Source organism: Rhinoderma darwinii, chromosome 5 (assembly GCF_050947455.1).
Source record: "Rhinoderma darwinii isolate aRhiDar2 chromosome 5, aRhiDar2.hap1, whole genome shotgun sequence".
Lineage (NCBI taxonomy): Eukaryota > Metazoa > Chordata > Amphibia > Anura > Rhinodermatidae > Rhinoderma > Rhinoderma darwinii.
Window position 1 is genome coordinate 259,992,895 of NC_134691.1, and position 27,966 is coordinate 260,020,860.

General features: G+C 42.2%; 1 protein-coding gene across 1 annotated transcript in view; it reads left to right on the plus strand.

Annotated features, from left to right (window-relative positions):
• The window catches only part of CNTNAP2 (contactin associated protein 2), a 1,694,842-nt gene that overhangs the window by 1,589,758 nt on the left and 77,118 nt on the right, over window positions 1-27,966 (plus strand). The window contains exons 18-20 of the mRNA XM_075827067.1: window positions 355-591; window positions 15,319-15,549; window positions 16,221-16,357. Of these exons, the coding sequence (XP_075683182.1) occupies window positions 355-591; window positions 15,319-15,549; window positions 16,221-16,357 (605 nt within the window). The remainder of the gene's footprint in view (window positions 1-354; window positions 592-15,318; window positions 15,550-16,220; window positions 16,358-27,966) is intronic.

Consider the following 27,966-nt stretch of genomic DNA (forward strand, 5'->3'; position numbering starts at 1 on the left):
AGACTGAAATATTTCATGATCTAAAAAAAATTGCTTTACAATGTCTACATTTTATAGGTTGCATGCAGTATAATATACAATTTGATCACCTTTTTTGATTTTATGCTGTGTGTTCCAGTGAAGCATAATGCTAGCTAGATGGTATAAACATGTAACTTGCATGCAGCCTAAACAAACACCTAAACTAACCATAAGCCATGGTTAAAAAAAAAAATCCTATTTATTCAAGAGATGACTTTGCTAGATTGGCATAAACACACAAAATGTATAATAAGATTAGTATAGAGCATTGATTCAAAGCACAAACCTTGATCCTCGTATACTATAATAGTGTTGTCTTTATTATACACAAAGGTGCTGCTGGAGATCAGAAAGGATTCCTAGGTTGCATTCGTGCTTTAAGAGTCAATGGTTTTCCATTAGACTTGGAAGAAAGAGCAAAGGCAACCCAAGGTGTTAAGCCGGGCTGTTCTGGACATTGTACCAGCTTCAAAAACCTTTGCAGAAATGGTGGTACATGTAACGAACTATACAAGGGTTACAAATGTGACTGTTCTAGGACTGCATATGATGGGAGCAACTGTATAAATGGTAAGATATGAACACCTATTCAAAAATCTATTTGCTTGCTCTATATTATATATATGAGCGTATTGTCTAAACCATTTTGCGTTTTCTGTCTGGTTCTATGTGTAATGGAGTATATTCTTCTATTGTTTTCCTATTAACAAATTTATAAACCATTGATTTATACAAACACGTTTTTCCAAAGGACATTATCTCTTTCACTGCCAGATGTGTCTAATAAGTTTACACCTCAGGTGGCCGTGATATTTTGCAAACTCGTATGACTTGAAACTGGAATTGAACAATAAAAAACATTAACATACACTTTCATAGTCATACATTTCTGGAAGAAGACATTCTATGTAATCTAAATATGATATTGTATTCAATGCTTTATACAGTATGAGGTTATTGTCTATGCACATAAAACACTACAATGAATAAAACGTGAACAATCTAATATTTTGTGGGCAGTTTTAATTTATCTACTAATATAGTACTATATTTTCTAAAGTAAAAAGTAATGAGGTGATACATGGCATTAATTAAAAGGAGGGGGGGGGGGTCAGATGTAAGAAAAAGTAATGTAGCCTGAACTCAACTTTTACAATATAAAGGAACTGCTGGAAAGATTTTAGGGATTGTCTCTGGACCCTGATCTTGTAGTGTTCAGTTGACCAAAACATCTTAAAAGTGTCAGAATTTGTGACAAAAGTCTTGAATGGGTCAATTGCTCTCCTGCCACACCCATTCTGTAGTGTAGTTTATTTTGTATGTGTTTCCTCCAATGGTATAACTAAAAGTGACTGGACTACTCAGCAGCTCCATCAGTCCTTTCTATATTTCTGATATATTGGATTGAATTCTACACTTAGTTGTGGAATATCTCATCCCATACATGTAATCCCAGAAAATTTATGAACTATCTACCTTGAGTTTGATTCATACTTTAAGATATCACATTGATAAGCTATGTGTGGTCAAGAAGTAGTGCTTGCTCCACCTACAAATAAAAGATTTTGGTTGTAATTGGAATAAATTAAAAATAACTGTACTCATTTTCTCTTCAGTATGATCTGTTTTGATCTGAGCCTTTTCAAGCATACCTCAAAACAGAAGAAGAGAATTTTTTTGTGAAATTCAGAAAAATATACTTAAAGTAAATTGTAATTTTCCCATAAGATGCTTTTTATAGCCTTATGGATTTAGATGTAAAAAGAATAAATGGAGAAAAAGGAGAAACCACTTACCATTAGAACTAAAAAAACTTACAACGCATGTGAAAACCTAAGATTAAGCACCCCCTAAAAAATAAGTGTTGTGTGTGTCAATGGAAAGAGTAACCGCACAATAATTTTTAATAATTTTGTACGATGATCTTCTGCTATAAATTCTGGCCCTAAAAGGGTATTCCCATGAGAGTAAGTCATAGCTTAGCACTAGGGTATGCAATCACTTGCTTATTGGTAGAAGTTCTACTGCTACAACCCCCTTGTTCTTCAGAATCAAGAAGCTGCAGCGCTAATAAAGCACTGATGCTCCTTTACAATATTTCCCTAACCAGCAACACTCTTGGTCACCCACTGTGCAGGAAACGACAAAACAGTCCCAGTCCCTTCTATCTCAGGATCAGGAGATGTCCCAGAGTTTGGACCCCCACCGGTCATAAAGTTATATCATATGGAATACACATTTAATAATCAGACTAGACACACATTATTAACAATAGGTGTAGCATTGTTGGATATACATCAATAGGTGGGGGATCAATGAACTAGAAATATTCAGGCAAGAAATATGTGCAACTTAATACACTATAGAACCCATAATATCTTATCTAGCCGCATACTCTGAAGATGAAGCAACATTGTAATCCTCCATTGTAGAACTAAAGTTACAACAGGGTTATACCTCATACCTCTTATTCTTACTGTTGATTTTTTGTATTCTCTGTGTGAACAAATATAGTCAATGATAAAAAAAATACAGCAAAAACAAACAGTCAAAAAGTCAATTTTCTTCTGCAAATTAATCAATTTTGATCTCCACAAGATTAGTCATACAACATAGTCAGACATACTGTCAAAAAGCAGAGCAGTATTATAAATGTAAGCCCCTTCATGTAGCTGAATTTGCAGGAAAATTACCTGCATTTACATCTGCGTTTTCTCTGGTTTAGTCATATGGAACTGTAGCATGCAAAAACCCTGTCTGGCTGCCCATACAGTCCTTTCAGGTCCATTCCATGTGCTGCCATATAGTGTCTCCATGTAGCACCCTATCCTCCTCTAAAAGCATTGCGAAATAAAACATGTATTGGAGGATACCACAATTTTATCTCACAAGGATACACAATACTGTTCTGCACATGAGGCCTTAGAAAGAACTTAATGGTATAATTTGTATAGAATTTCTTTAAGGTGGTATACTACTGTTGCTGGACTATAATTCCAATCGTGCTATGTAGCCGTGTGCAGCTTTGTGATTGACATACTCACTATAAACTATAAACTAATAAGTTAGTGCCATAAGGTTGTGCTTCAATGTCATCTGCAGGGAATATTGAAAAGGATATTTTCTTCTTTAATGGCTTTTATCAGTTATGTCGATTTTTTACATTGTGTTCTTAGAGGTAAATGGAGCCAGTGGGACTCATATTTGTACAAGTGAAAACCAAACAATATAAAAAAAATGAACATAAATTCAAAGCCCAGGTGTATATTAATAATATTGCAGCACTGGTAAATTTAATGAGGAATTTCTGTTCTAGGTCCATTATAATCAGAAAACTAAAATATTGAAAAATACATGTAAACTAGAAATAATGAAAAAAGGGGAAATAATAGGTGGACTTGTGACATGTGTGAAAAGTAACAAAAATAGTAGATGTACTTGCACAAATCATATCTCATCTTATGATGCGTCTTATTAAATTGCAAACTCAGCTTTGCTGTATTGACACAATCGGCTCTCTACAGCTCTATATACAAAGTTCATGATTACAGTGAAGGAAATAAGTATTTGATCCCTTGATGATTTTGTAAGTTTGCCCACTGTCAAAGTCATGAACAGTCTAGAATTTTTAGGCTAGATTAATTTTATCAGTGAGAGATAGATTATATTAAAAAAAAACTGAAAAGTCAAAATTATATATAATTATTTGCATTGTGCACAGAGAAATAAGTATTTGATCCCCTACCAACCATTAAGAGTTCAGCCTCCTCCAGACCAGTTACACACTCCGTTCGCGCTCCATGACGGAATAGTACGTCTCGGGAGTAACGGTCGTTTCGGCCGTCCTCCCGACACATACAGGAGCTGTGACAGCTGCTGTCTCGTACAGCAGCTGCCACAGGTCCTACAGCGGGGACCGATCGCTGTGTCCCCGCTGATTAACCCCTTAAAAGCCGCGTTCAATAGAGATCGCGGCTTTTTAGGGGTTAAGCTGCCATCGCCGGCCTGCTACACGATAGCGGCCGGCGATGGTGACTATGGCAACCGGAGACCAAACAATGGCATCCGGCTATGCCATCGACGGAAGCCTAGTGGGTCCTGACGAAGTCAGGACCTACTATGCTTGCTGTCAGTGAGTAACTGACAGTTCTAATACACTGCACTACGCATGTAGTGCAGTGTATTAGAATAGCGATCAGGGCCTCCTGCTCTCAAGTCCCCTAGTGGGAAAAGTAATAAAGTTAAAAAAAAGTTTAAAAAGATGTGTAAAAATAAGAGAATAAAAGTTTTAAAAGTGATTAAAGTAAAAATCCCCCTTTTTCCCTTATCAGTCCTTTATTATTATTAAAAATATATAAACAAACAAATAAACTATACATAATTGCTATCGCCACGTCCGTAACGGCCTGAACTACAAAATTATTTCGTTATTTATCCCGCGCGGTGAACGCCGTAAAAGAAAATAATAATAAACCGTACCAGAATCACAATTGTTTTGTCACTTCACCTCCCAAAAAATGGAATAAAAAGAGATCAAAAAGTCGCATGTACCTAAAAATGGTAATGATTGAAACTACAGTTCGTTACGGAAAAAATAAGTCCTCGCACGGCTTTATTGATGGAAAAATAAAAAAGTTCTGGCTCTTAGAATAAGGTAAATGATTTTTTCAAAAATTTATTTTATTGTGCAAACGCCATAAGACAAAAAAAAACTATAAACATCTGGTATCTCCCGCAGAATAAAGTGAATGTGTCATTTATAGCGCACGGTGAACGCTGTAAAAAACAATAGAATAAAAAAACAATAGTAGAATTGCTGTTTTTTAGTCACCACGCCACTTAAAAATAGAATAAAAACGGATCAAAAAGTCGCATGCACCCCATGAAAAGTACAATGAATTCCTCAAGGGGTCTAGTTTTCAAAATGGGGTCACTGTCGGGGGGTTTCCACTGTTTTGGCACCACAAGACCTCTTCAAACCAGACATGGTGCCTAATAAAAAGGAGGCCTCATAATCCTCTAGGTGCTCCTTTGCTTCGGAGGCCGGTGCTTCAGTCCATTACCGCACTAGCGCCACATGTGGGATATTTCTCAAAACTGCAGAATCTGAGTAATAAGTATTAAGTTGCGTTTCTCTGATAAAACCTTTTGTGTTATAAAAAAAAATGGTATAAAAAGGATTTTCTGACAAAAAAAATATGTAAATTTCATGTAAAGGATCTGCCAGGCACAGCTTCTGTGTCAACGCCCATAGGTAATCAGTCTGCACCTGCTTCTATGTCTGTGAGACTGACTCCATCTTCCACCACTCAGGATGGCAGGCTTAGGAGTGGGAGAGCCTATCACAGCCTGGCCAGACGGAGCTAGCTCCCGCCCTCTGTCTATTTATACCTGCCTTTCCTGTTCCTCCTTGCTTGTGATTCTTCTCGTTTGGTTTCCTGGCCCTGCTGCAGCTTCTGAACTATTTGACCCTGCTTCATATTGACCCTGGCTTACTGACTACTCTCCTGCTCTGCGTTTGGTACCTCGTACACTCCTGGTTTGACTCGACTTGTTCACTACTCTCCTGCTCTGCGTTTGGTACCTCGTACACTCCTGGTTTGACTCGGCTCGTTCACCTCTCTTGCTGCTCACGGTGTTGCCGTGGGCAACTGCCCCATTTCCCTTAGCTTCTGTGTACCCTTGTCTGTTTGTCTTCGTGCACTTATTGAGCGTAGGGACAGTCGCCCAGTTGTACCCCGTCGCCTAGGGCGGGTCATTGCAAGTAGGCAGGGACTGAGTGGCGGGTAGATTAGGGCTCACTTGTCTGTTTCCCTACCCCCATCATTACATTTCACCTCTACTTTGCTCTAAGTTCCCGTGAAACACCTAAAGGGTTAATAAACTTTCTAAATGCTGTTGCAAAAACTTTGAGGGGTCTAGTTTCTAAAATGGGGTGTTTCATAGCGGTGTCTAATATATAGGCCCCTCAAAGCAACTTCAGAACTGAACTGGAAGCTAGAAAAATAAATAAATGATACAATACTTCGCTTCCTACATTATACTGATAATGAGCAGTGCCCACCCCGAGATGGCCCCAGTTTTGACCGTTTGTATAAACGGAGACCCCTATCAGACCATTTCAGTGCCCGGTTTTCCCAAGCATACACACCAAGAAATGTATTTCTATTGATGAGTCCTTGGTAGATTTTAAAGGGAGGCTTCAATTCCGCCAGTACCCGCCAAGTAAGAGGGAAAGGTATGGTGTGAAGTTGTATAAGCTGTGCGAGAGTGCATCAGGGTATACCTACAAATTTAGGATATATGAAGGGAAGGACAGCAGTATTCAGCCCCCAGAATTCCCCCTCCCCCTTACTTGGAGTTAATGCAAAAATTGTGTTGGATTTGGTGCACCCACTGCTGGACCAGGGTTACCACCTCTACCTGGATAAATTTTATACCAACGTCCCACTCTTCAACTGCCTCGCTTCCAGTCCTGAGGCATGCGGCACGGCTAGAAGAAATCTGAGAGGCCTCCCTAAGACACTGCTTGGGCAAACAAGAAGGGGTGAGAGCAGGGCACAATCTAGCAGCAACATATTCTGAGTCAAGTACAAGACCAGAGAGATGTCCTGTATTGACAACAATACATGCCCACACCAGTACCCATGTACCTGTACGAGGTACCAGTACAGAGACCCCCAAACCAGACTGCATCCTGGACTACAATAGGTACATGGGAGGGGTGGACTTGTCAGATCAAGTCCTGAAGCCCTACAGCGCCATGCGGTGTGGTATAAGAAGCTGGCCGTGCACATCATTATCAAGAACCTAATCTATAGGGACCAAGAAGGGGGCACCCAGTACCTCTGGAAGCGAGGCCACATCGTACCAGGGCAGCACTTTCCAGAAGAAGTTCCTCAGACTGGCAAGAAGGGAAAAAGTCAAAAGAGGTGCAAAGTCTGCTATAAGAGGGGGATAAGGGAGGACACAATATATCAATGTGACACATGTCCCGAAAAACCAGGGCTCTGTATGAAAGAGTGTTTTAAAATTTATCATAGATCCCTTAGATTTTTCATCCGCCCTGATGCACTCCGCACAGCTTATCCCCCTCATCTTTCCCTGCTGAGCCCTGCTGTGTGCCCAAGCAGCTGATAACAGCCACATGTAGGGTAATGCCGTACCTGGGAGAACCCACATTACAGTTTATGGGGTGTATATCTCCGGTGGCACATGCTGGGCACACTATATCGGACACTGAAATGGCATAGATATATAGAAAATTGCAAATCTCACACTGCCCCATCTGCTGCGCATTATCTTTTACACAATACCTGTGGGGTCAAAATGCTCACTACACCTCTAGATGAATGTCTTAATGGGTGTAGTTTTTAAAATGGGGTCATTTCTCGGGGGTTTCAACTGTACTGGTACCTCAGGGGCTTCTGCATACATGACTTAGCAGCAGAAAACCTCCAGTAGGCCAAATGGTGGTGTTTTCCTTCTGAGCCCTCCCATGGGCCCAAACTGCAGTTTATCACCACAAATGGGGTATTGCTGCACTCAGGAGAAATTGGTCAATAAAATGGGGTATTTTGTTCCCTGTGAAAATAAGAAATTTTGATCAAAAATGACATCTTACTGGAAAAAATTGTTTTAATTTCACAGCTCAATTCAAATACGTGCTGTGAAAAAACTGTGCGGTCAAAATGGTCACAGCAACCATAAATCAATTCCTTGAGGGGTGTAGTTTACAAAATGGGGTCACTTCTGGTGGGTTTCCATTGTTTTGATACCTCTGGGGCTCTGCAAATGCGACATGGCACCCGAAAACCAATCCAGCAAAATCTGTACTCCAACAAACACATAGCGCTCCTTTCCTTCTGAGCCCTCCCATGGGCCCAAACGGCAGTTTATCACCATAAAAGGGGTATTTCCGCACTCAGGACAAATTGGGCAACAAAATGGGGTATTTTGTTCCCTGTGAAAATTAGAAATTTTGATCAAAAATTACATCTTAATGGAAAAAATTACATTTTTTTTTATTTCACAGCCCAATTCAAATAGGTGCTGTCAAAAAACTGTGCAGTCAAAATGATAACAACAACCATGAATTAATTCCTTGAGGGGTGTAGTTTCCAAAATTGGGTCACTTCTGGTGGGTTTCCATTGCTTTGATACCTCTGGGGCTCTGCAAATGCGACATGGCACTCGAAAACCAATCCAGCAAAATCTGGACTCCAACAAACACATAGCGCTTCATTTGCCGTTTGGGCCCATGGGAGGGCTCAGAAGGAGTTTATCACCACAAATGGGGATTCCTACTGTTTTGGCACCTCAACACCTCTTCAAACCTGGCATGCTGCCTAAAATATATTCTAATATAAAAGAGGCCCCAAAATGTACTAGGTGCTTCTTTGCTTCTAGGGCTTGTGTTTTAGTCCACAAGCGCAGTAGAGGCACATGTGGGACATTTCTAAAAACTGCAGAATCTGGACAATACATATTTAGTAGTGTTTCTCTGGTAAAACCTTCTGTGTTACAGAAAAAAAATGGAATAAAATTGAAATTCAGCAAGAAAAATTAAATTTGCAAATTTCACCTCCACTTTTCTTTAATTCCTGTGAAATTCCTAAAGGGTTAAAAACTTTCTAAATGCTGTTTTTAATACTTTGAGGGGTCTAGTTTTTAAAATGGGGTGTTTTATGGGGATTTCTAATACATAGGCCCCTCAAAGCCACTTCAGAACTGAAGAGGTACCTTAAAAAAAAGGCTTTTGAAATTTTCTTAAAAATATGAGAAATTGCTGTTTATGTTCTAAGTCTTGTAACGTCCAAGAAAAAAAAAAATGTTCAAAAAAACGATGCCAATCTAAAGTAGTCATATGGGAAATGTGAACTAGTAACTATTTTGGGGGGTTTAGAGATCTGTTTTACAAGCAGATGCATTTAAATTCAGAAAAATGCTATTTTTTCAAAATTCTCTCTAAATTTTGCAATTTTTCACAAATATACACTGAATATATCGACCAAATTTTACCACTAACATGAAGCCCAATGTCTCACGAGAAAACAGTCTCAGAATCGCTTGGATAGGTTTAAGCATTCCGACGTTATTACCACATAAAGTGAAATATGTCAGTTTTGAAAAAAGGGCTCTGAGCCTTAAGGCCCAAACAGGGCTGCGTCCTTAAGGGGTTAAAGACAGCTGTCTTAAATGGTCACCTCTATAAAAGACTACTGTCCACACACTCAATTAATCAGTCTGACTCTAACCTCTACAACATGGGCAAGACCAAAGAGCTTTCTAAGGATGTCAGGGACAAGATCATAGACCTGCACAAGGCTGGAATGGGCTACAAAACCATAAGTAAGATGCTGGGTGAGAAGGAGACAACTGTTGGTGCAATAGAAAGAAAATGAAAGACATACAAAATGACTGTCAATCGACATCGATCTGGGGCTCCATGCAAAATCTCCCCTCGTGGGGTATCCTTGATCCTGAGGAAGGTGAGAGCTCAGCCGAAAACTACACGGGGGAAACTTGTTAATGATCTCAAGGCAGCTGGGACCACAGTCACCAAGAAAACCATTGATAACACATTACGCCGTAATGGATTAAAATCCTGCAGTGCCCGCAAGGTCCCCCTGCTCAAGAAGGCACATGTACAGGCCCGTCTGAAGTTTGCAAATGAACATCTGGATGATTCTGAGAGTGATTGGGAGAAGGTGCTGTGGTCAGATGAGACTAAAATTGAGCTCTTTGGCATTAACTCAACTCGCCGTGTTTGGAGGAAGAGAAATGATGCCTATGACCCAAAGAACACCGTCCCCACTGTCAAGCATGGAGGTGGAAACATTTTGTTTTGGGGGTGTTTCTCTGCTAAGTGCACAGGACTACTTCACCGCATCAATGGGAGAATGGATGGAGCCATGTACCGTCAAATCCAGAGTGACAACCTCCTTCCCTCCACCAGGACATTAAAAACGGCTCGTGGCTGGGTCTTCCAGCACGACAATGACCCGAATCATACAGCCAAGGCAACAAAGGAGTGGCTCAAAAAGAAGCACATTAAGGTCATGGAGTGGCCTAGCCAGTCTCCAGACCTTAATCCCATCGAAAACTTATGGAGGGAGCTGAAGATCCGAGTTGCCAAGCGACAGCCTCGAAATCTTAATGATTTACAGATGATCTGCAAAGAGGAGTGGGCCAAAATTCCATCTAACATGTGTGCAAAATTCTAGACTGTTCATGTCTTTGACAGTGGGCAAACTTACAAAATCAGCAAGGGTAATTGTCGTGCTGGAAGACCCAGCCACGAGCCATTTTTAATGTTCTGGTGGAGGGAAGGAGGTTGTCACTCAGGATTTGACGGTACATGGCTCCATCCATTCTCCCATTGATGCGGTGAAGTAGTCCTGTGCCCTTAGCAGAGAAACACCCCCAAAACATAATGTTTCCACCTCCATGCTTGACAGTGGGGACGGTGTTCTTTGGGTCATAGGCAGCATTTCTCTTCCTCCAAAAACGGCGAGTTGAGTTAATGCCAAAGAGCTCAATTTTAGTCTCATCTGACCACAGCACCTTCTCCCAATCACTCTCAGAATCATCCAGATGTTCATTTGCAAACTTCAGACGGGCTTGTACATGTGCCTTCTTGAGCAGGGGGACCTTGCGGGCACTGCAGGATTTTAATCCATTACGGCGTAATGTGTTACCAATGGTTTTCTTGGTGACTGTGGTCCCAGCTGCCTTGAGATCATTAACAAGTTCCCCCCGTGTAGTTTTCGGCTGAGCTCTCACCTTCCTCAGGATCAAGGATATCCCACGAGGTGAGATTTTGCATGGAGCCCCAGATCGATGTCGATTGACAGTCATTTTGTATGTCTTCCATTTTCTTACTATTGCACCAACAGTTGTCTCCTTCTCACCCAGCGTCTTACTTATGGTTTTGTAGCCCATTCCAGCCTTGTGCAGGTCTATGATCTTGTCCCTGACATCCTTAGAAAGCTCTTTGGTCTTGCCCATGTTGTAGAGGTTACAGTCAGACTGATTAATTGAGTCTGTGGACAGGAGTCTTTTATACAGGTGACCATGTAAGACAACTGTCTTTAATGCAGGCACCAAGTTGATTTGGAGCATGTAACTGGTCTGGAGGAGGCTGAACTCTTAATGGTTGGTAGAGGATCAAATACTTATTTCTCTGTGCACAATGCAAATAAATATATATAATTTTGACAATGTGATTTTCTTTTTTTTTTTTTTTTATATATATAATCTATCTCTCACTGGTAAAATTAACCTAGCCTAAAAATTCTAGACTGTTCATGACTTTGACAGTGGGCAAACTTACAAAATCAGCAAGGGATCAAATACTTATTTCCTCCACTGTATATATACTGTATATACACATATATTATATATACTGTATATACACACATATATATATATTTATATATATATATATATATATATATATATATATGTGTGTGTGAATATATATATTTATATATAATATTAATCTGTATTACTTTTACGTTACGTTAGATTACGTTTTTTTAATCCTTTTTATTGAGATTTAACCATGTTAAGACATAAACTAAGCTAATAATTGTCAATATCATTAATTAATCTTTCTTAAAAGACAAAAAAACCTGACCACAATTATACAAGAATTATATCTTATCCCCAAAAAAGTGAATACTTTGACAACTAGAATCCAAAAAATGTACTGAATCCAGAATATGTATATGGAAATAAGGAAAAAAATATAAAATATTTGTATCAATTAGTCTTCCGCCTCTCAGTCCCAGGTGTTTCCCGAAATATGCAGGACCATTTTGAGAAGTTTTTGATAACAATTTTCTGTTGCTTATAAAACCAAACTTTTTTTTTCTTTGATTTTGTTATCAAATCTATCTGTTCAATATGACTGTCAATATGGTCAAATTATAAAAATAAAAAAAAAGATCCAGGAAATAACATTCCATTTTATGTGCTGATTAATAAGTTGTTGCAGGAAGTGATGAAACGTGAAAATATGTACTCGATTAATATAGGGAATGTCTAATGTATTTAATCTTAGTGTCAATAATTAATAAGTATGTAGAAGAGAAATAACATGTTTATTCTGTTTTATAAATGTAGCTATTTAGTTTTAATTTTTAAAAATGTTCCTATTGGAGATAAACACTTCTTTCCCGTATTATCTGTATAGACAGTGCAGCAGGGTGTGTGTGCTTTATGGCAGCTGAAATGTATGATTCACTGTCTCTAGGACAGGGGCGCATTACTTTCAAATTTGATCAAATACAAAATTATTGTTAATCAATTAGTTATTTGAACTACTATAACAATACTACATTACCATAATAATACCGCTAGGTTTAAACTTCCTGGAAATTTGCGAGTTTACTCCACGTGCTTATTTTAACAAACCAGTTTCAGTATCGCTAAGGCTGGGTTCACACGACCTATTTTCAGGCGTAAACGAGGCGTATTATGCCTCGTTTTACGCCTGAAAATAGGGCTACAATACGTCGGCAAACATCTGCCCATTCATTTGAATGGGTTTGCCGACGTACTGTGCCGACGACCTGTCATTTACGCGTCGTCGTTTGACAGATGTCAAAAGACGACGCGTAAAATTACAGCCTCGTCAAAAGAAGTGCAGGACACTTCTTGGGACGTTTTTGGAGCCGTTTTCTCATAGACTCTATTGAAAACAGCTCCAAAAACGGCGCGAAAACGGCGCGAAAAACGCCGCGAAAAACGTGAGTTGCTCAAAAAACGTCTGAAAATCAGGTGCTGTTTTCCCTTGAAAACAGCTCCGTATTTTCAGACGTTTTTGGCTCAGCGTGTGAACATACCCTAAATGCAGTCTGGCTGCTCAGTTGGCAGCGTTTGGCAGACACAAGAATGTCAAGATTGGGCAGCCCCTCTTTAGATAGTGCCACAGTGCACTCTGTAGATACTGCCACCCCCTACCCCCCGTAGATAATGCCGCAGTGCCCTCTGTAGGTAATGCCACACACCCCCATAGATAATGCCACAGTGCCCTCTGTAGATAATTCGCCAATGCCCTCTGTAGATAATGCCATAGTACCCTATGTAGAAAGTGCCACACACACCCCTTTGTAGATAGTGCCACACACATCTCTTTGTAGATAGTGCCACACATATCCCCCTATAGAGAGCTCCATTGGGGCTCCCTCTAGGAGTGAAATCTGCAGCCAAAGCATTGCCGGCACTTTGGCCGGGGATTCCTCTCCTGGAGAAGCCCCTGACGTCACTCTCCATATATGGACAGTTAGGTCATAAAACTCGTCTATCAGCGGAATCCCCGACCAGTGCGTCAGCAACACGCTGGCTATGCATTCCGGTCCAGGAGGAGCCACTGACCTCACTGTTCATATATCGAAAGTTACGTCAGAGACCTCGTCTATCAGAGGTCGACCAGTGCATTGGCAACATGCTGGCCGTGCATTCTGGTCCAAGAGGAGCCACTGACGTCACTGTCCATATATGGATAGCAACGTCAGAGGCCTCAACTCTCAGCGGAATCCCCAACCAGTGATTCGGGAATGCGTTGGCCAGGCATTCCGGTCCAGGAGAAGCCACTGACTTCACTGTCCATATATGGACAGTTACGTCAGAGACCTCGTCTATCAGCGAAACCCCCGACCAGAGCTCTCTGGCTGGGGATTCCACTCCGTTCAGCAGGCCGCAGATGACAGCTTCAGGGGCCGCATGCGGCCCACGTGTTTGAGACCACTGCTCTAGGAAGTGGTGGAGCACAACCCCTCCCTCAGAGACCAGAGAATGACATTAAAGATACATACAGAACCTTATAATTTGGTAACAGGTATAGCAGGGAGTACACAACCAGCAGGTTCAGTTCACACGTTGCATAAATACTGCAGATTTTCCGCAACGGAATTAGTTGCAGAAAATCCACAGCAAATACAGTAGCCGAAAAGTGGATGAGATAAAACGAATCTCATCCACACGCGGAAAAGTCACTCAGAAATTGACCTGCGGTGCGGAATTGTTTTGCGTATTTGATGCGGGTGGAGGTAAAACCTGCAACAAACAGCAGTTGTTGCGTTTTTTTGTGGCGGGATCGCATCGATTCCGCCGCAGAATAGGCAACTCAGGAAAAAAATAAAACTCATACTTACCCAGGAGTCTGTGTTTCTTTCTCCAGGCCGGCCGCCTGGGATAACGTTTCATCCCATGTGACCGCTGCAGCTAATCACAGGCTGTAGCGGCGGTCGCATGGGATAAAACATCCCAGGAGGACGGCCTGGATGACGTCAGAGATTCAGCCAGCTGGGATGGCGCTTCAGCCCATGTGACCGCCGTTGCAGCCAATCACATGCTGCAGTGGTCTCCTGGGATCAAATGTCATCCCAGGAGGCCAGCCTGCTAGCATGCCAGCTGTGCTGCAGTTTTCCGCAGTGAACATTTCGGGGGAAAAACTGCATCACAGTTTGGTGCATTTTTTCACCCGGAATTCCCTGCGGTGCACAGGGTGGATACGCTGCGTGCTTTTGCACAGTGTATCTGTGCCGTGTGAACTCAGTCGTACTCATTCAGACCTGATATTAGACACCTAAACTCATTTAGACCACAAAACAGACCCCTAAAAATGAATTCAGATCCCAGACTAGATATCTAAAAATATTTCTGAACCCAGGGCACTAAAACTAATTCTGACCCCAGACTAGACCCTTAGAATTAATTCAGATCCCAGACCAAACTATAAAATTAATGAGACCTCAAACCGCTAAAATTAATGAGGCCCAGACCGTTAAAATGAATCCAGACCCCAGACCAGAGACCTAAAATTAATCAGACCTTTGACCAAAATGATAAAATTATTTCAAACCACATACCAGACTTCTAAAATTATTCAGACCACACACCAGCCCCTAAAATTAATCAGACCCCCATAACAGACCCCTGTAAATAATTCAGACCCAAGACCAGACCCCGAAGATAAATCCAGAACCCAGATTAGATGCCTAAGATTAATTCAGACCCCAAACCAGACCACTAAGATTAATCAGACCCCAGACCAAACCGCTATGATTAATGAGATCCCAGACAAGACCATTAAAATTAATTCAGACCCGTAAGATCAATCAGAACCCAGACCACTCAAAATAATTCAGACCCCCAGACCAGACTAGACAAAAAGACAAAATAAATGCACACCCTAATTCTCTTCACCTTCAATCGCTAATGCATGTAGAAGTGTGGGTGCTTGTGTGAAATTATTTTATTCATATCTGCTTTTTTTCTTTGTTGTAGCTGTTGGTGGATATTTTGAGGAAGGTACATGGCTGAAATACCATTTCCATACAGCATCTACTTCAGCAGTGGTCAGTGATCTATCCAATGTCCAACAGACATCAGCCTCAGATATTTCTTTAGCAAAAGAAGAGCTGCTTTTTAGCTTCAGCACTACCAAGACACCTTGCATCCTTGTGTATGTCAGTTCTTATTCCCAGGACTATATGGCGGTGCTCTTGAAGCCACCAGGTAACCATTGAATCTGATTATTTATATTTTAACCCTTTCACTGCAAGGACATATGTAATATGTCATGTCTTTAATATGATACCAAGATTTAAGATTTAGCCCTTATATTTCAGTTGCTAATATTGCAGAGATGGGGTACTCTAAACAGCTTTATACGGCAGAAAGGGATACGATTAACCTCTACTAGAGCCACTGTGGAAATTATAGCGGTAAAAATCCCACGCCCTACAAACAGGTAGAGCTGTTATTGGGCTTGTTAAACTTATTACACTGTTGTTTTAACTGATTTTCAAAGCTTACATCTTAAAGGGAACACCAGTATTCCCTCGAAGGTGTGCACTATGGAAGAGAAAGAGTTAAAACACATTCTACTAATAAATGAGCCCAAAAAAATCTCTACCTGTCTGCTGGACGTGGAATTTGCTGAATTTGTGCAATGTGCAGCAAGTTCTTCAACCGTAAAGTAACAGACCAGTGTTCTTGCTACACAGTTAAAATGATTCTTTAAAAGTGATTTCTTAAAAGAGGTTGTCCCAAAAAGTTACATTTTAATGATCGAACAGGGTAAATAAATTTTTATTCGTGGGATAATCCCGCATTTACTCAGGTACTTGGCTACATTCCATAAATGGCAGAGATTACTCACTAATGTTTTCTTTTCCCTTATTTAGGTATCCTACAAATTCGATATAATTTGGGCGGCACCAAAGAGCCTTTTATCGTTGATATCACTGACCATAAGAATATGGCTAATGGACAGCCACACAATGTCAATATCACCAGAGTTGGAAGGAACATCATATTCCAGGTATATAATACACCTTACAGCTAACACAACCATTTAAAATTGTAAAAATACTAATATTTCTATCGTATTTGTTGTTGTCCCAGGCATCTGTATGTGAACTGATGTGATTCTTTATTTAAAAGAAAAACAAATGGGAACCACCCCCACTTTATTAAATGTTGTTAAAATATTTTTATTACTTTAACTGTGGTATAAAAGAGAGCTTCTGTCAAATGTGAAACATTACATTACAAAAGCCTAGTGTTACAGTATGGTTTCTACAATATAGCAACCAGCAGGTATTATCTCCATGAGACCCCTTTCTCACATATTATGACCATAAAATCCCAGCCCAACCGCGGTCTACTGACCCAAACTAAAAGCATCATAGAGATCTATGATGCTGTTAGTTTGGGTCCACAGACTGACAGGCGGGCCAGGATCGACGGTCATAATATGAGCGCATAAATGCACCCATATTATGAGTGTTTAAAACCAGCTTGACATATTTTTTGCTATCCCAGAAAGTGTGTCTGCTGTCTGTTAATTCTTTTATTTACCCAGGTATCGGTTGACCGTTTTACACAGTCATGTGACAGCTAATATTCCTAAAGAAGTTGGAAATAATGCATTATTAATTTTAATAAGAAATAACGGATTTATGCATTTCCATCCTACATTTTCCAAGACTGATCCTCGCCAGTTCAAACAGATTTACTTCTTTGTCACTACTCAGAGATTTCTGTTCCCTACGTTTTATAGACTGGGATTGTACCTCAGTCTTTTATTGTCCGCTTTTGGGACCTCCTTCACCATGCTTCATTAGATGTTGAGCTGTTTTTATGTCGTTTTATCATATAATAAAATTTGGCCAAACTTTGATACTTCAATCAAACATGTATCCTCCCAAGATCCCAATTTCCCAAGCTCATTCTACTTCTCTCATCATAAGATACAAAATGATGCACCCTAAGCGAGACTACCATACATCTATGGAATACTGGCTGAAATTGGTAGATTTGTAAAAATAGCTTACAACCTGAACTGGTTCTCATCCTTTTCTGAGACATTTTGATTGGATGGGAAACAACTATTAAACAGTCATGAAGAACTCTTTAGCTATGTAATAAATGTCCAAGGTCAGCATACTCCAGCATAATTATTTTTACATTAGCTCACCCAGCATTGTTTAGTGTAGGACATCTCAACCTTCGGCCTCACCAGACATTATAATGCCAGGGCCTCATCATTGGTCGTAGTCTATGCCTATGCCAAAATATTTAAAAATGACATTATCTTAAAAATTGTCTCCTGAACCCACTATAACATTAAAATAAGCACAAAATGAGTCAGTTATGTTTCCCAACCAGAGATTGGTGCAACCATCGAAAGTCGTGTGCAGTATATAATCAGTGCTGTGAAAACTACCACCCCAAGCTGTGCCTTACTAACAACTCGGGGCGCCTTGAGAATTTGAGATGCACTGGTTTAGTGTATAGCATGACAGAACAGAAAGTATGGTTTATCAATGACAGGCTCTGTTGTAGGCATAATGTCTTTTTTTAACAACAAAAAAATAAAGAAATAAGGGGTTTAAGTAGAAACTCGTACAGCTGGTATTGGACCCATATAGATGGGGTTGTCTACGTCCTCATTTCCCTGTTTATGTTAATTCAATATTAAACAACTGTAGGGGAAGTTCGCCCAAGGGGTGCTTTTCCCTCATAAAAGGCCTAGAGCAATTTTCCGCAACCATTTGTTTAGGAGCCACATGTGGCTCTCAGGCTCCCTGCATGCGGCTACCCAGCTTGTGGCAGGTCGCAAATCTAATGTTCTTTATTTACACCAGGTATGTAAGTATGGCTGAAATTTGGCACTAGGGTCAAAACCATATAACTTGCAGTTATTACTAAGGTAGGAGCCATGTAACTCAGTCATTCCCTTTTAATACTCATTGGCCCAACACCACCTCTCATATTTGAAAGTGGCTCACAAGCTAGAAAAGGTTGGGGATACCTGTCTTAGAGTATACTGTAAGTGCCAGGTCACAGAGTAGGGTAATGTGGTGGTATGAATGCGCCCCAGGTCGTATATTTATTAAAGGGCTGCAAATATTAAAGGGAATTTGTGCTTCAGATTTTATGCAGATAATCATACTCTGTTCTTTGTGTTATTACTACTTAAAGGCTAGGTAAACCTTTGAAAGGGATTTTTTTTTATATGTATAAAAATGTCAGTGTGTTTGGTGCAACTTTCAAATTAGTTTTTATTAAAAAATAATTTTTACTTTTTGTATACAGAGCAGCTGACCTGATTTCGTCAGTCCCGTGGACCTGACTGGTTCAGTGACAGCGGGTCCTCTCTGACACGCATGATCCACCAGAAATTGATGACATCTAAGTTATGAACGTAGATGTGATGGATAACAGGTGGATCCTGCATGTCAGATCCACTTTTACTGAACCCGCCAGTCCCGCTGATCTGACGGCTACAGGATTCAGCGAACGATACAGCTGCTCTGTGTAGAGAATACAGAGAAGCTGTATCCAAAAAGTAAAAAGAGTTTTTAATAAAAAATAATTTGAAAGTTGCACCAAACACACTGACTGACATTTTTATTAAAAAAAAATAATAAATCACTTTCAAAGGTTTACATAACTTTTAAAGAACTTTAAAAAAAAAGGATGTAACTGTTTTTTTATAGAACTTTAACCACAAAAATCAGTATGGAAAGAGATTTCTTCTCCTGTCTATGAACTGGCAGCGAGAGTGACAACTTCCCACCATGGTAAATAATGATGTATTCTACAGCAGAAACCAACATATAAATGATGCATTGAAATTAATATAATGATCTACCTTGGAGAAGTTGGTAGGAGTCTAGACAGACTTCTGAATATTTTAGGAAAAATCACTTTTAATAAGCAGGAAGCATCTGGTTGCTTAATTATATCACATTAGTGGTGGATTAAGCCCGGGTAGAGATGCTCTCTCTCAGCAAGCTTTAACTGTTTTTGACACAGGTCTGCAAGTTGTCACACGCATAGAATTGGAAGATTATACTCAATGTCAGGAACATTTCAACAACTACAACCTGCCATGTAATAATTCAAGATGATGCCAGTCTATTAGTGAGAACCCCCTGTGAGATCAGTTCTGTGCGAGGGTACAGCCACATATTACTATTTGCAAGTTGCATCCTTAACCCTGGCACTATTTTACAAAAAGTAAAAAGGATTTTATGGAATCTACAAAATAATACACATTTTTTTTTTTACCTACACTGTTGTTAGGGCTGGACTACCCATCTTGCAATTCTGGCAAATACCACATGGTCCGGTGTCTGCAGTAAGCCCCTCCCCTCTAACCTGTCTGCATGTTGCAGGGTCAGTCCCTGCATTCTCCTCCCCCTGACCTCTCTTTCTGCATCAGGGGCGGCTGCACAGGGGCCTCAAGGGGTGGGAGGGAGCAAAAATTAAGTGGGCAAGGGACCAGAGTTTTGATTTTTTAGAAATCTGAGATATTCAAGGGGGCTTAATAGCTAAGTTGGCGGGACATACTCGATTTGTGGGCAGGGCTGTGTTGTAGCATGTAGGGATTCTACAGGGTTCAGCAAATTGTAAAATGAGACCTGGTAGGTGTGAGTGATTTGATTGATTGATTGATTGATTGATTGATTGATTGATTGATTGATTGATTGATTGATTGATTGATGTGTAGTGCAAGTAGTTAGTGTGTAGTATGTGTCCTGTAAGCAGGTGGCGTGTGAATGGCACTTGTGCGTCATGTGGGATATCTTTGTGCGGCGCATCTGTTGAATGTGTCCTATGTGTGTGTGGCTTGTATCCAGTGTGTGGCTGATGCATGAATGTCGCTAGTGCATGAAGGTCATGTGTCCTATGTTGCGGGAGTGGTGCATGATCATCATGTGTCCTATTTTTGAGTGGTGCATTTGTGTCATGTGTACCATTCGAGAGATTTGTGTTGGTCCCAGAGGTGGAACCCGCATCTTTCATACATGTATGACATATTCAGTTAATATGCCATAAATGTCTAAGATGGGAACACCCTTTAACCCTTTAATAACCAAGCCATTTTTAATTTTAATTTTTCCCTCTTCACCTTTTAAGAGCCATAACTTTTTTTATTTTGCCATTGACATATCCATATTGGAGCTTTTTTTTTTTTTTAGGAAAGAGTTGTAGCTTTTAATGGCACCATTTAATGTACTGGAAAACGTTGAAAATTATTTTGTGTGGTGGGATGAAAAAAAACCTGGCAATTTCAACATTGTTTTTGGGATTTTGTTTTTACGGCGTTCACTCTGAGGTAAAAATGACTTTATTCTGTGCCGATTGCAGCGATACTGAATCTATATAGTTATTTTTATGCTTTACTACTTTTATGAAATATAAACATTTTGTTACAAAAATCGTTTTGGGTCGCCAAATTCTAAGACCACGAACTCTACATTTTTCATTGATTGATTGGATCAGCTGTAGTTTTGTAATGTTGGGGTAGGGAAACAGACAAGTGAGCCCTAATCTACCCGCCACTCAGTCCCTGCCTACTTGCAACGACCCGCCCTAGGCGACGGGGTACAACTGGGCGACGGTCCCTACACTCTATAGGTGCACGACAGACAAAAAGACAAGGGTACAAAGAAGCCAGGGAAATGGGGAAGTTGCCCACGGGGACACCGTGAGCAACAAGCGAAGTAAACGAGCCGAGTCAAACCAGGAGATGAGCGAGGTACAAAAACGCAGAGCAGAAGAGTGGTCAGTAAAGCCAAGGTCAATCACAAGCAGAGGATCAGTAGTTCAAGAAGCTGCAGCAGGGCCAGGAAACCAACAGAGAATAATCACAAGCAAAGGAGGAACAGGAAAGGCAGGTATAAATAGACAGAGGGCGGGAGCTAGCTCCGTCTGGCCAGGCTGTGATACTCCTAAGCCTGCCATCCTGGGTGGTGGAATATAAAGTCAGTCTCACAGACATAGAAGCAGGTGCAGACGAATTACCTATGGGCGTCGACACAGAAGTTGTGTCTGGCAGATCCTTTAGAGTACCCCCCCTTTTATGAGGGGCAACCGGACCCTTTCTAGGTGGACCTGGTTTATTGGGGAAACGAAGGTGGAACCTCCTGAGCAATACCCCAGCGTGAACATCCAGGGCAGGTACCCAAGTCCTCTCCTTAGGCCCGTATCCCCTCCAATGGATCAGGTACTGGAGGGAGCCTTGGACCATCCTGCTGTCCACAATCTTGGCCAACTCGAATTCTACCCCCTCAGGGGTGAGAACAGGGACCGGAGGTTTCCTCGAGGGAGCCAAGGACGGAGAGCAGCATTTAAAGAGGGAGGCATGAAACACGTCGTGTACTTGAAAAGACGGGGGCAACTCCAGTCGGAAGGAGACAGGGTTAAGGACTTCAATGACCTTGTATGGCCCTATAAACCGGGGAGCAAACTTCTTGGACGGGATTTTAAGGCGCAAATTTTTTGACGATAGCCACACCAGATCCCCGACCACAAACAAGGGGTTAGCAGAACGTCTTCTATCTGCCTGAGTCTTTTGTATGCTCTGGGACGCCTCTAGGTTCTTCTGAACCGGGGCCCAGACTGTGCACAGTTCCCGATGAACGACATCTACCTCGGGATTGTTGGAACTACCAGGTGAAACGGAGGAGAACCGTGGATTAAACCCAAAATTTCAGAAAAAGGGGGAGACCCCTGACAAGTTACTGACCCGGTTATTAAGGGAAAATTCGGCGAGGGGAATGAATGAGACCCAATCATATTGACAGTCAGAGATAAAACACCTTAAATATTGTTCTAGAGACTGATTAGTCCTCTCAGTTTGGCCATTAGTTTCAGGATGGAAGGCAGAGGAGAAGGACAGATCAATCTCCAACTTTTTACAGAAGGCTCTCCAAAACAATGAAACAAATTGTACCCCTCTGTCAGAAACAATGTTGACTGGGACCCCATGGAGACGCAGGATGTGTTTGACAAACAAGGTAGCTAACGTCTTAGCATTGGGTAGTTTCTTGAGGGGCACAAAGTGGCACATCTTACTGAAGCGGTCTACTACAACCCACACCACCGACTTGCCTTGAGATGGAGGCAAATCAGTGATGAAATCCATGGAGATATGGGTACAAGGTCTCTGGGGAACCGGCAAAGAACATTGTAAGCCCGCTGGTCGGGACCTGGGAGTCTTGGACATAGCACAAACTTCACAATCGGCGACGTAGGCCTTAACGTCTTTGAGCAACCCAGGCCACCAATAGTTTCTGGAAATGAGGTGCTTGGTACCTAGGATGTCTGGATGGCCAGATAGTGCAGAGTCATGATTTTCCCTAAGTACCCTTAGCCGGAATTGCAGGGGAACAAACAGCTTGTTCTCAGGAAGGTTCCCGGGAGCTGAACCTTGATCAGCCGCAATTTCAGAGACTAAATCAGAATCAATAGAGGAAATGATTATACCTGGAGGCAAAACACAAGCAGGATCTTCCTCCGAAGGAGGGCTGGCCATGAAGCTACGCGACAGTGCATCAGCCTTAATATTTTTAGACCCAGCCCTATAGGTGACCAAAAAGTTGAATCTGGTAAAAAATAACGCCCATCGAGCTTGTCTCGGGTTTAGCCTCCGGGCAGATTCTAGGAAAACCAGATTCTTGTGGTCGGTAAGGACCGTTACCTGGTGCCTAGCCCCCTCCAGGAAGTGGCGCCACTCTTCAAATGCCCATTTAATGGCTAAGAGTTCGCGGTTGCCAATATCATAGTTACTCTCAGTGGGCGAAAACTTCCTGGAGAATTAGGCACAGGGGCGGAGATGGGTGAGGGACCTGGTACCCTGGGACAAGACAGCCCCCACTCCCACCTCGGACGCGTCAACCTCCACGATAAATGGCTCCATTTGGTTGGGCTGAACCAGCACTGGGGCCGAGATAAAGCACTTCTTAAGGACCTCAAAAGCCTGGACAGCCTCAGGCGGCCAGTGGAGGAGAACAGCACCTTTGCGAGTGAGATCCGTAAGAGGCTTAGCGATGACCGAGAAGTTAGCAATAAATCTCCTGTAATAATTAGCGAACCCCAGGAAGCACTGCAACACCCTCTGGGAGGCAGGTTGGACCCATTCCGCCACAGCCTGGACCTTGGCGGGGTCCATGCGGAATTCATGAGGAGTGAGGATTTGACCCAAAAACGGTATCTCCTGCACCCCAAACACACATTTTTCGGTTTTAGCAAACAGTTTGTTTTCCCGAAGGGCCTGGAGCACCTTCCTGACATGCTCAATGTGGGAGGACCAGTCCTTGGAAAAGACAAGGTACACTACAAGAAATACCCCCAAGTAGTCTCTTAAAACCTCATTTATGAAATTCTGGAAGACCGCGGGAGCATTACACAACCCAAAGGGCATGACGAGGTATTCGAAATGACCTTCGGGCGTGTTAAACGCAGTCTTCCACTCATCCCCCTCTTTGATGCGGATAAGGTTATAAGCCCCCCGTAGATCAAACTTAGAGAACCATTGGGCCCCCTGAACCTGATTGAAGAGATGAGGAATCAAAGGAAGGGGATAATGGTTCCTTACAGTGACCTTATTCAAGTTTCAGTAGTCAATGCATGGCCTAAGACCACCATCCTTCTTCCCTACGAAGAAGAAGCCAGCACCTACCGGAGAAGTAGAGGGGCGAATGTAACCCTTGGCCAGGCATTCCTGGATATACTCTCTCATGGCTTCACGTTCGGGACAAGAGAGATTAAATATCCTACCCTTAGGGAGCTTAGCTCCTGGTACCAAATCAATTGCGCAATCGTATTCTCTATGAGGTGGTAACATTTCGGAGGCCTCTTTAGAGAAAACATCAGCGAAGTCCTGAACAAACTCAGGTAGAGTGTTCACCTCCTCAGGGAGAGAAATAGAATTAACAGAAAAACATGACGTCATGCATTCATTACCCCATTTGGTAAGATTTCCAGTATTCCAGTCAAACGTGGGATTATGCAACTGCAACCAGGGAAGGCCTAAAACCAAATCAGACGATAATCCCTGCATCACCAGTACAGAGCACTACTCCAAATGCATGGAGCCAACAAGGAGTTCAAAAACAGGGGTATGCTGTGTAAAATAACCATTAGCAAGAGGAGTGGAGTCGATACCCACTACCGGGACAGGTTTAGGCATATCAATCAATGGCATAGCTAGAGACATAGCAAATTCCACAGACATAATATTAGCAGAAGACCCTGAATCCACGAAGGCACTGCCGGTAGCAGACCTACCACCAAAAGACACCTGAAAGGGAAGCAAGATTTTATTACGTTTCATATTTACGGGAAATACCTGTGCGCCCAAGTGACCTCCCCGATGGTCACTTAGGCGCGGAAGTTCTTCCGGCTGCTTATTCTTACGCCTAGTACAGTTGTTCACTTGATGCTTGTCATCCCCACAGTAAAAGCAGAGACCATTCTTCCTGCGAAACTCTCTACGTTGTTGGGGAGGACACGGAGGCCCCGAGTTGCATAGCTACCTCAGAGTCTTCCGTGGAAGAACGAAGCAACGGAACCTCGGGAGGCATCATGGGGGAGTCAGAGGAGAAAACACAAACACGTTCAAGTCGTCGTTCCCTGAGACGTCGGTCAAGTCGTACCGCTAAAGCCATAACCTGATCTAGGGAGTCAGAAGAGGGATAGCTAACTAGCAGGTCTTTCAGGGCGTTCGACAGACCCAATCTAAACTGGCACCTTAAGGCAGGGTCATTCCACCGAGAAGCTACGCACCACTTCCTAAAGTCAGAACAGTACTCCTCAACGGGTCTCTTACCCTGACGTAAGGTCACCAGCTTACTCTCGGCAAAGGCAGTCTTGTCAGTCTCGTCATAAATGAGCCCGAGAGCAGAAAAGAAAATATCAACGGAGGAAAGTTCAGGGGCGTCAGGAGCCAGGGAGAAGGCCCATTCTTGGGGCCCGTCCTGGAGCCGGGACATAATTATACCCACCCGCTGGCTCTCAGAACCAGAGGAGTGGGGCTTTAAGCGAAAATAGAGCCTACAACTCTCCCGAAAGGAGAAAAAAGTCTTCCGGTCCCCTGAGAACCGGTCAGGCAACTTGAGGTGGGGTTCAAGAGGTGAGGTGAGGGGCACTACAAGGGTAGCATCAGGCTGGTTGTCCCTCTGAGCCAGGGCCTGGACCTGTAGGGAGAGGCCCTGCATTTGCTGAGCCAGGGTCTCAAGGGGGTCCATAGTAGTGTCAGGGACAGGGTAGACTAGGTATATGGGCTTTTGATTATGTAATGTCGGGGTAGGGAAACAGACAAGTGAGCCCTAATCTACCCGCCACTCAGTCCCTGCCTACTTGCAATGACCCGCCCTAGGCGACGGGGTACAACTGGGCGACGGTCCCTACACTCAATAGGTGCACGACAGACAAACAGACAAGGGTACAAAGAAGCCAGGGAAATGGGGAAGTTGCCCACGGGGACACCGTGAGCAACAAGCGAAGTAAACGAGCCGAGTCAAACCAGGAGATGAGCGAGGTACAAAAACGCAGAGCAGAAGAGTGGTCGGTAAAGCCAAGGTCAATCACAAGCAGAGGATCAGTAGTTCAAGAAGCTGCAGGAGGGCCAGGAAACCAACAGAGAAGAATCACAAGCAAAGGAGGAACAGGAAAGGCAGGTATAAATAGACAGAGGGCGGGAGCTAGCTCCGTCTGGCCAGGCTGTGATAGGCTCTCCCACTCCTAAGCCTGCCATTCTGGGTGGTGGAAGATGGAGTTTTGGTGGATAATGTGGCAAGTGGGCCTGTGTGCTTTCAAATGCCAAAACTGCTTTTCAGTCCCAGTCCTGACTATTGTTACTCAAACCAATAAAGCTCTCCCAGATTTCATTTGCACTCGCTCACCTTGCCTTCACAAAAGTTTAACCCCTTAAAGGGAACCTGTCACCAGCATTTCAACTATTGAACTTTACTTATTCTTCACTGGCCGCTGCTATCAAAAGTTAATTAACGTTATCCCCTCTCCTAAACTCCTCCTCCGACTGTAAATAACGGTCTGCAAACATTTTGCGCTTTTTAGCGTAATAATTCGGTGTCCCACTGTACGCTCACACCAGAAGAGGACATCAATGCACAAGCGCGGGATTTTGTCTGCCGGGGTAGGCGAGGAGCTGTCAATCAAAAGTTAGGAGGCGGGGTAAACTCGGAAAGACTTGAGGAATGAAGATATGACTCTTTTCAAACGAAGATGTGACTCTTTTCAAATGAAGATATGACTCTTTTATGCTCATTAGCATACGGTGTGGGAACACTCAAAAACTGAATACTAAAGGCACAGAGCCGACTAAGAGGATAATTATAGGTTATATAGAAATAATTTTTCACCCACTACCACCTGGTATTGCTGTTTAATAGGTGAAATGCTGGTGACAGGTTCCCTTTAACTCCTTCCACCTGCGTGCATTCTGGGCCCTAATGACCAAGCAATTTTTTAGTTTTTCCATCGTCACATTCAAAGAGCTCTAACTTTTTTATTTTCATGTAGACATGGCTGTATGAGGACTGTTTTTTTGTGGGATGAGTTGTATCTTTCTATAGCACCATTTTAGGGTACATAGAATTTTTTTATTAACTTTTATTAACTTTTTTTGGGGGGGGTGATATAAAAAGCAGCAATTTAGCCATTGTTCTTTGTATTTTACATTTACACCATTTACCATGCAGCGTAAATATCATGTTACTTTTATTCTATGGGTCGGTACGATTACAGCGGTACCAAATATGTATAGTTTTTTTTAATTTTACTACTTTTGCGGAATAAAAACACTTTTGAACAAAAATAATTTTATTTTGCATCGCTGCTTTCCAAGAGCCATAACTTTTTTATTTTTCCATCAATGTTATACTCTATATGGGGGCTTGTTTTTTGCGGGACTTCATTGCTACCATTGTGGAGTACATGGGACTTATTGCTTAATCTTTTATTATTATTTTTTGGGGGGGATGGAGAAAAATAGCAATTTTGCTATTGTTTTTTGCATTATTTTTTTTTTACTGCGTTCATCTTGAGGTTTAACCCCTTAAAGAGGCTCTGTCACCAGATTTTGCAACCCCTATCTGCTATTGCAGCAGATAGGCGCTGCAATGTAGATTACAGTAACGTTTTTATTTTTAAAAAATGAGCATTTTTGGCCAAGTTATGACCATTTTTGTAGTTATGCAAATGAGGCTTGCAAAAGTCCAAGTGGGTGTGTTTAAAAGTAAAAGTCCAAGTGGGCGTGTATTATGTGCGTACATCGGGGCGTTTTTAATACTTTTACTAGCTGGGCGCTCTGATGAGAAGTATCATCCACTTCTCTTCAGAACGCCCAGCTTCTGGCAGTGCAGACACAGCCGTGTTCTCGAGAGATCACGCTGTGACGTCACTCACAGGTCCTGCATCGTGTCAGACGAGCGAGGACACCGGCACCAGAGGCTACAGTTGATTCTGCAGCAGCATCAGCGTTTGCAGGTAAGTAGCTACATCGACTTACCTGCTAACGCCGATGCTGCTGCAGAATAAACTGAAGCCTCTGGTGCCGATGTGTCCTCGCTCGTCTGACACGATGCAGGACCTGTGAGTGACGACACAGCG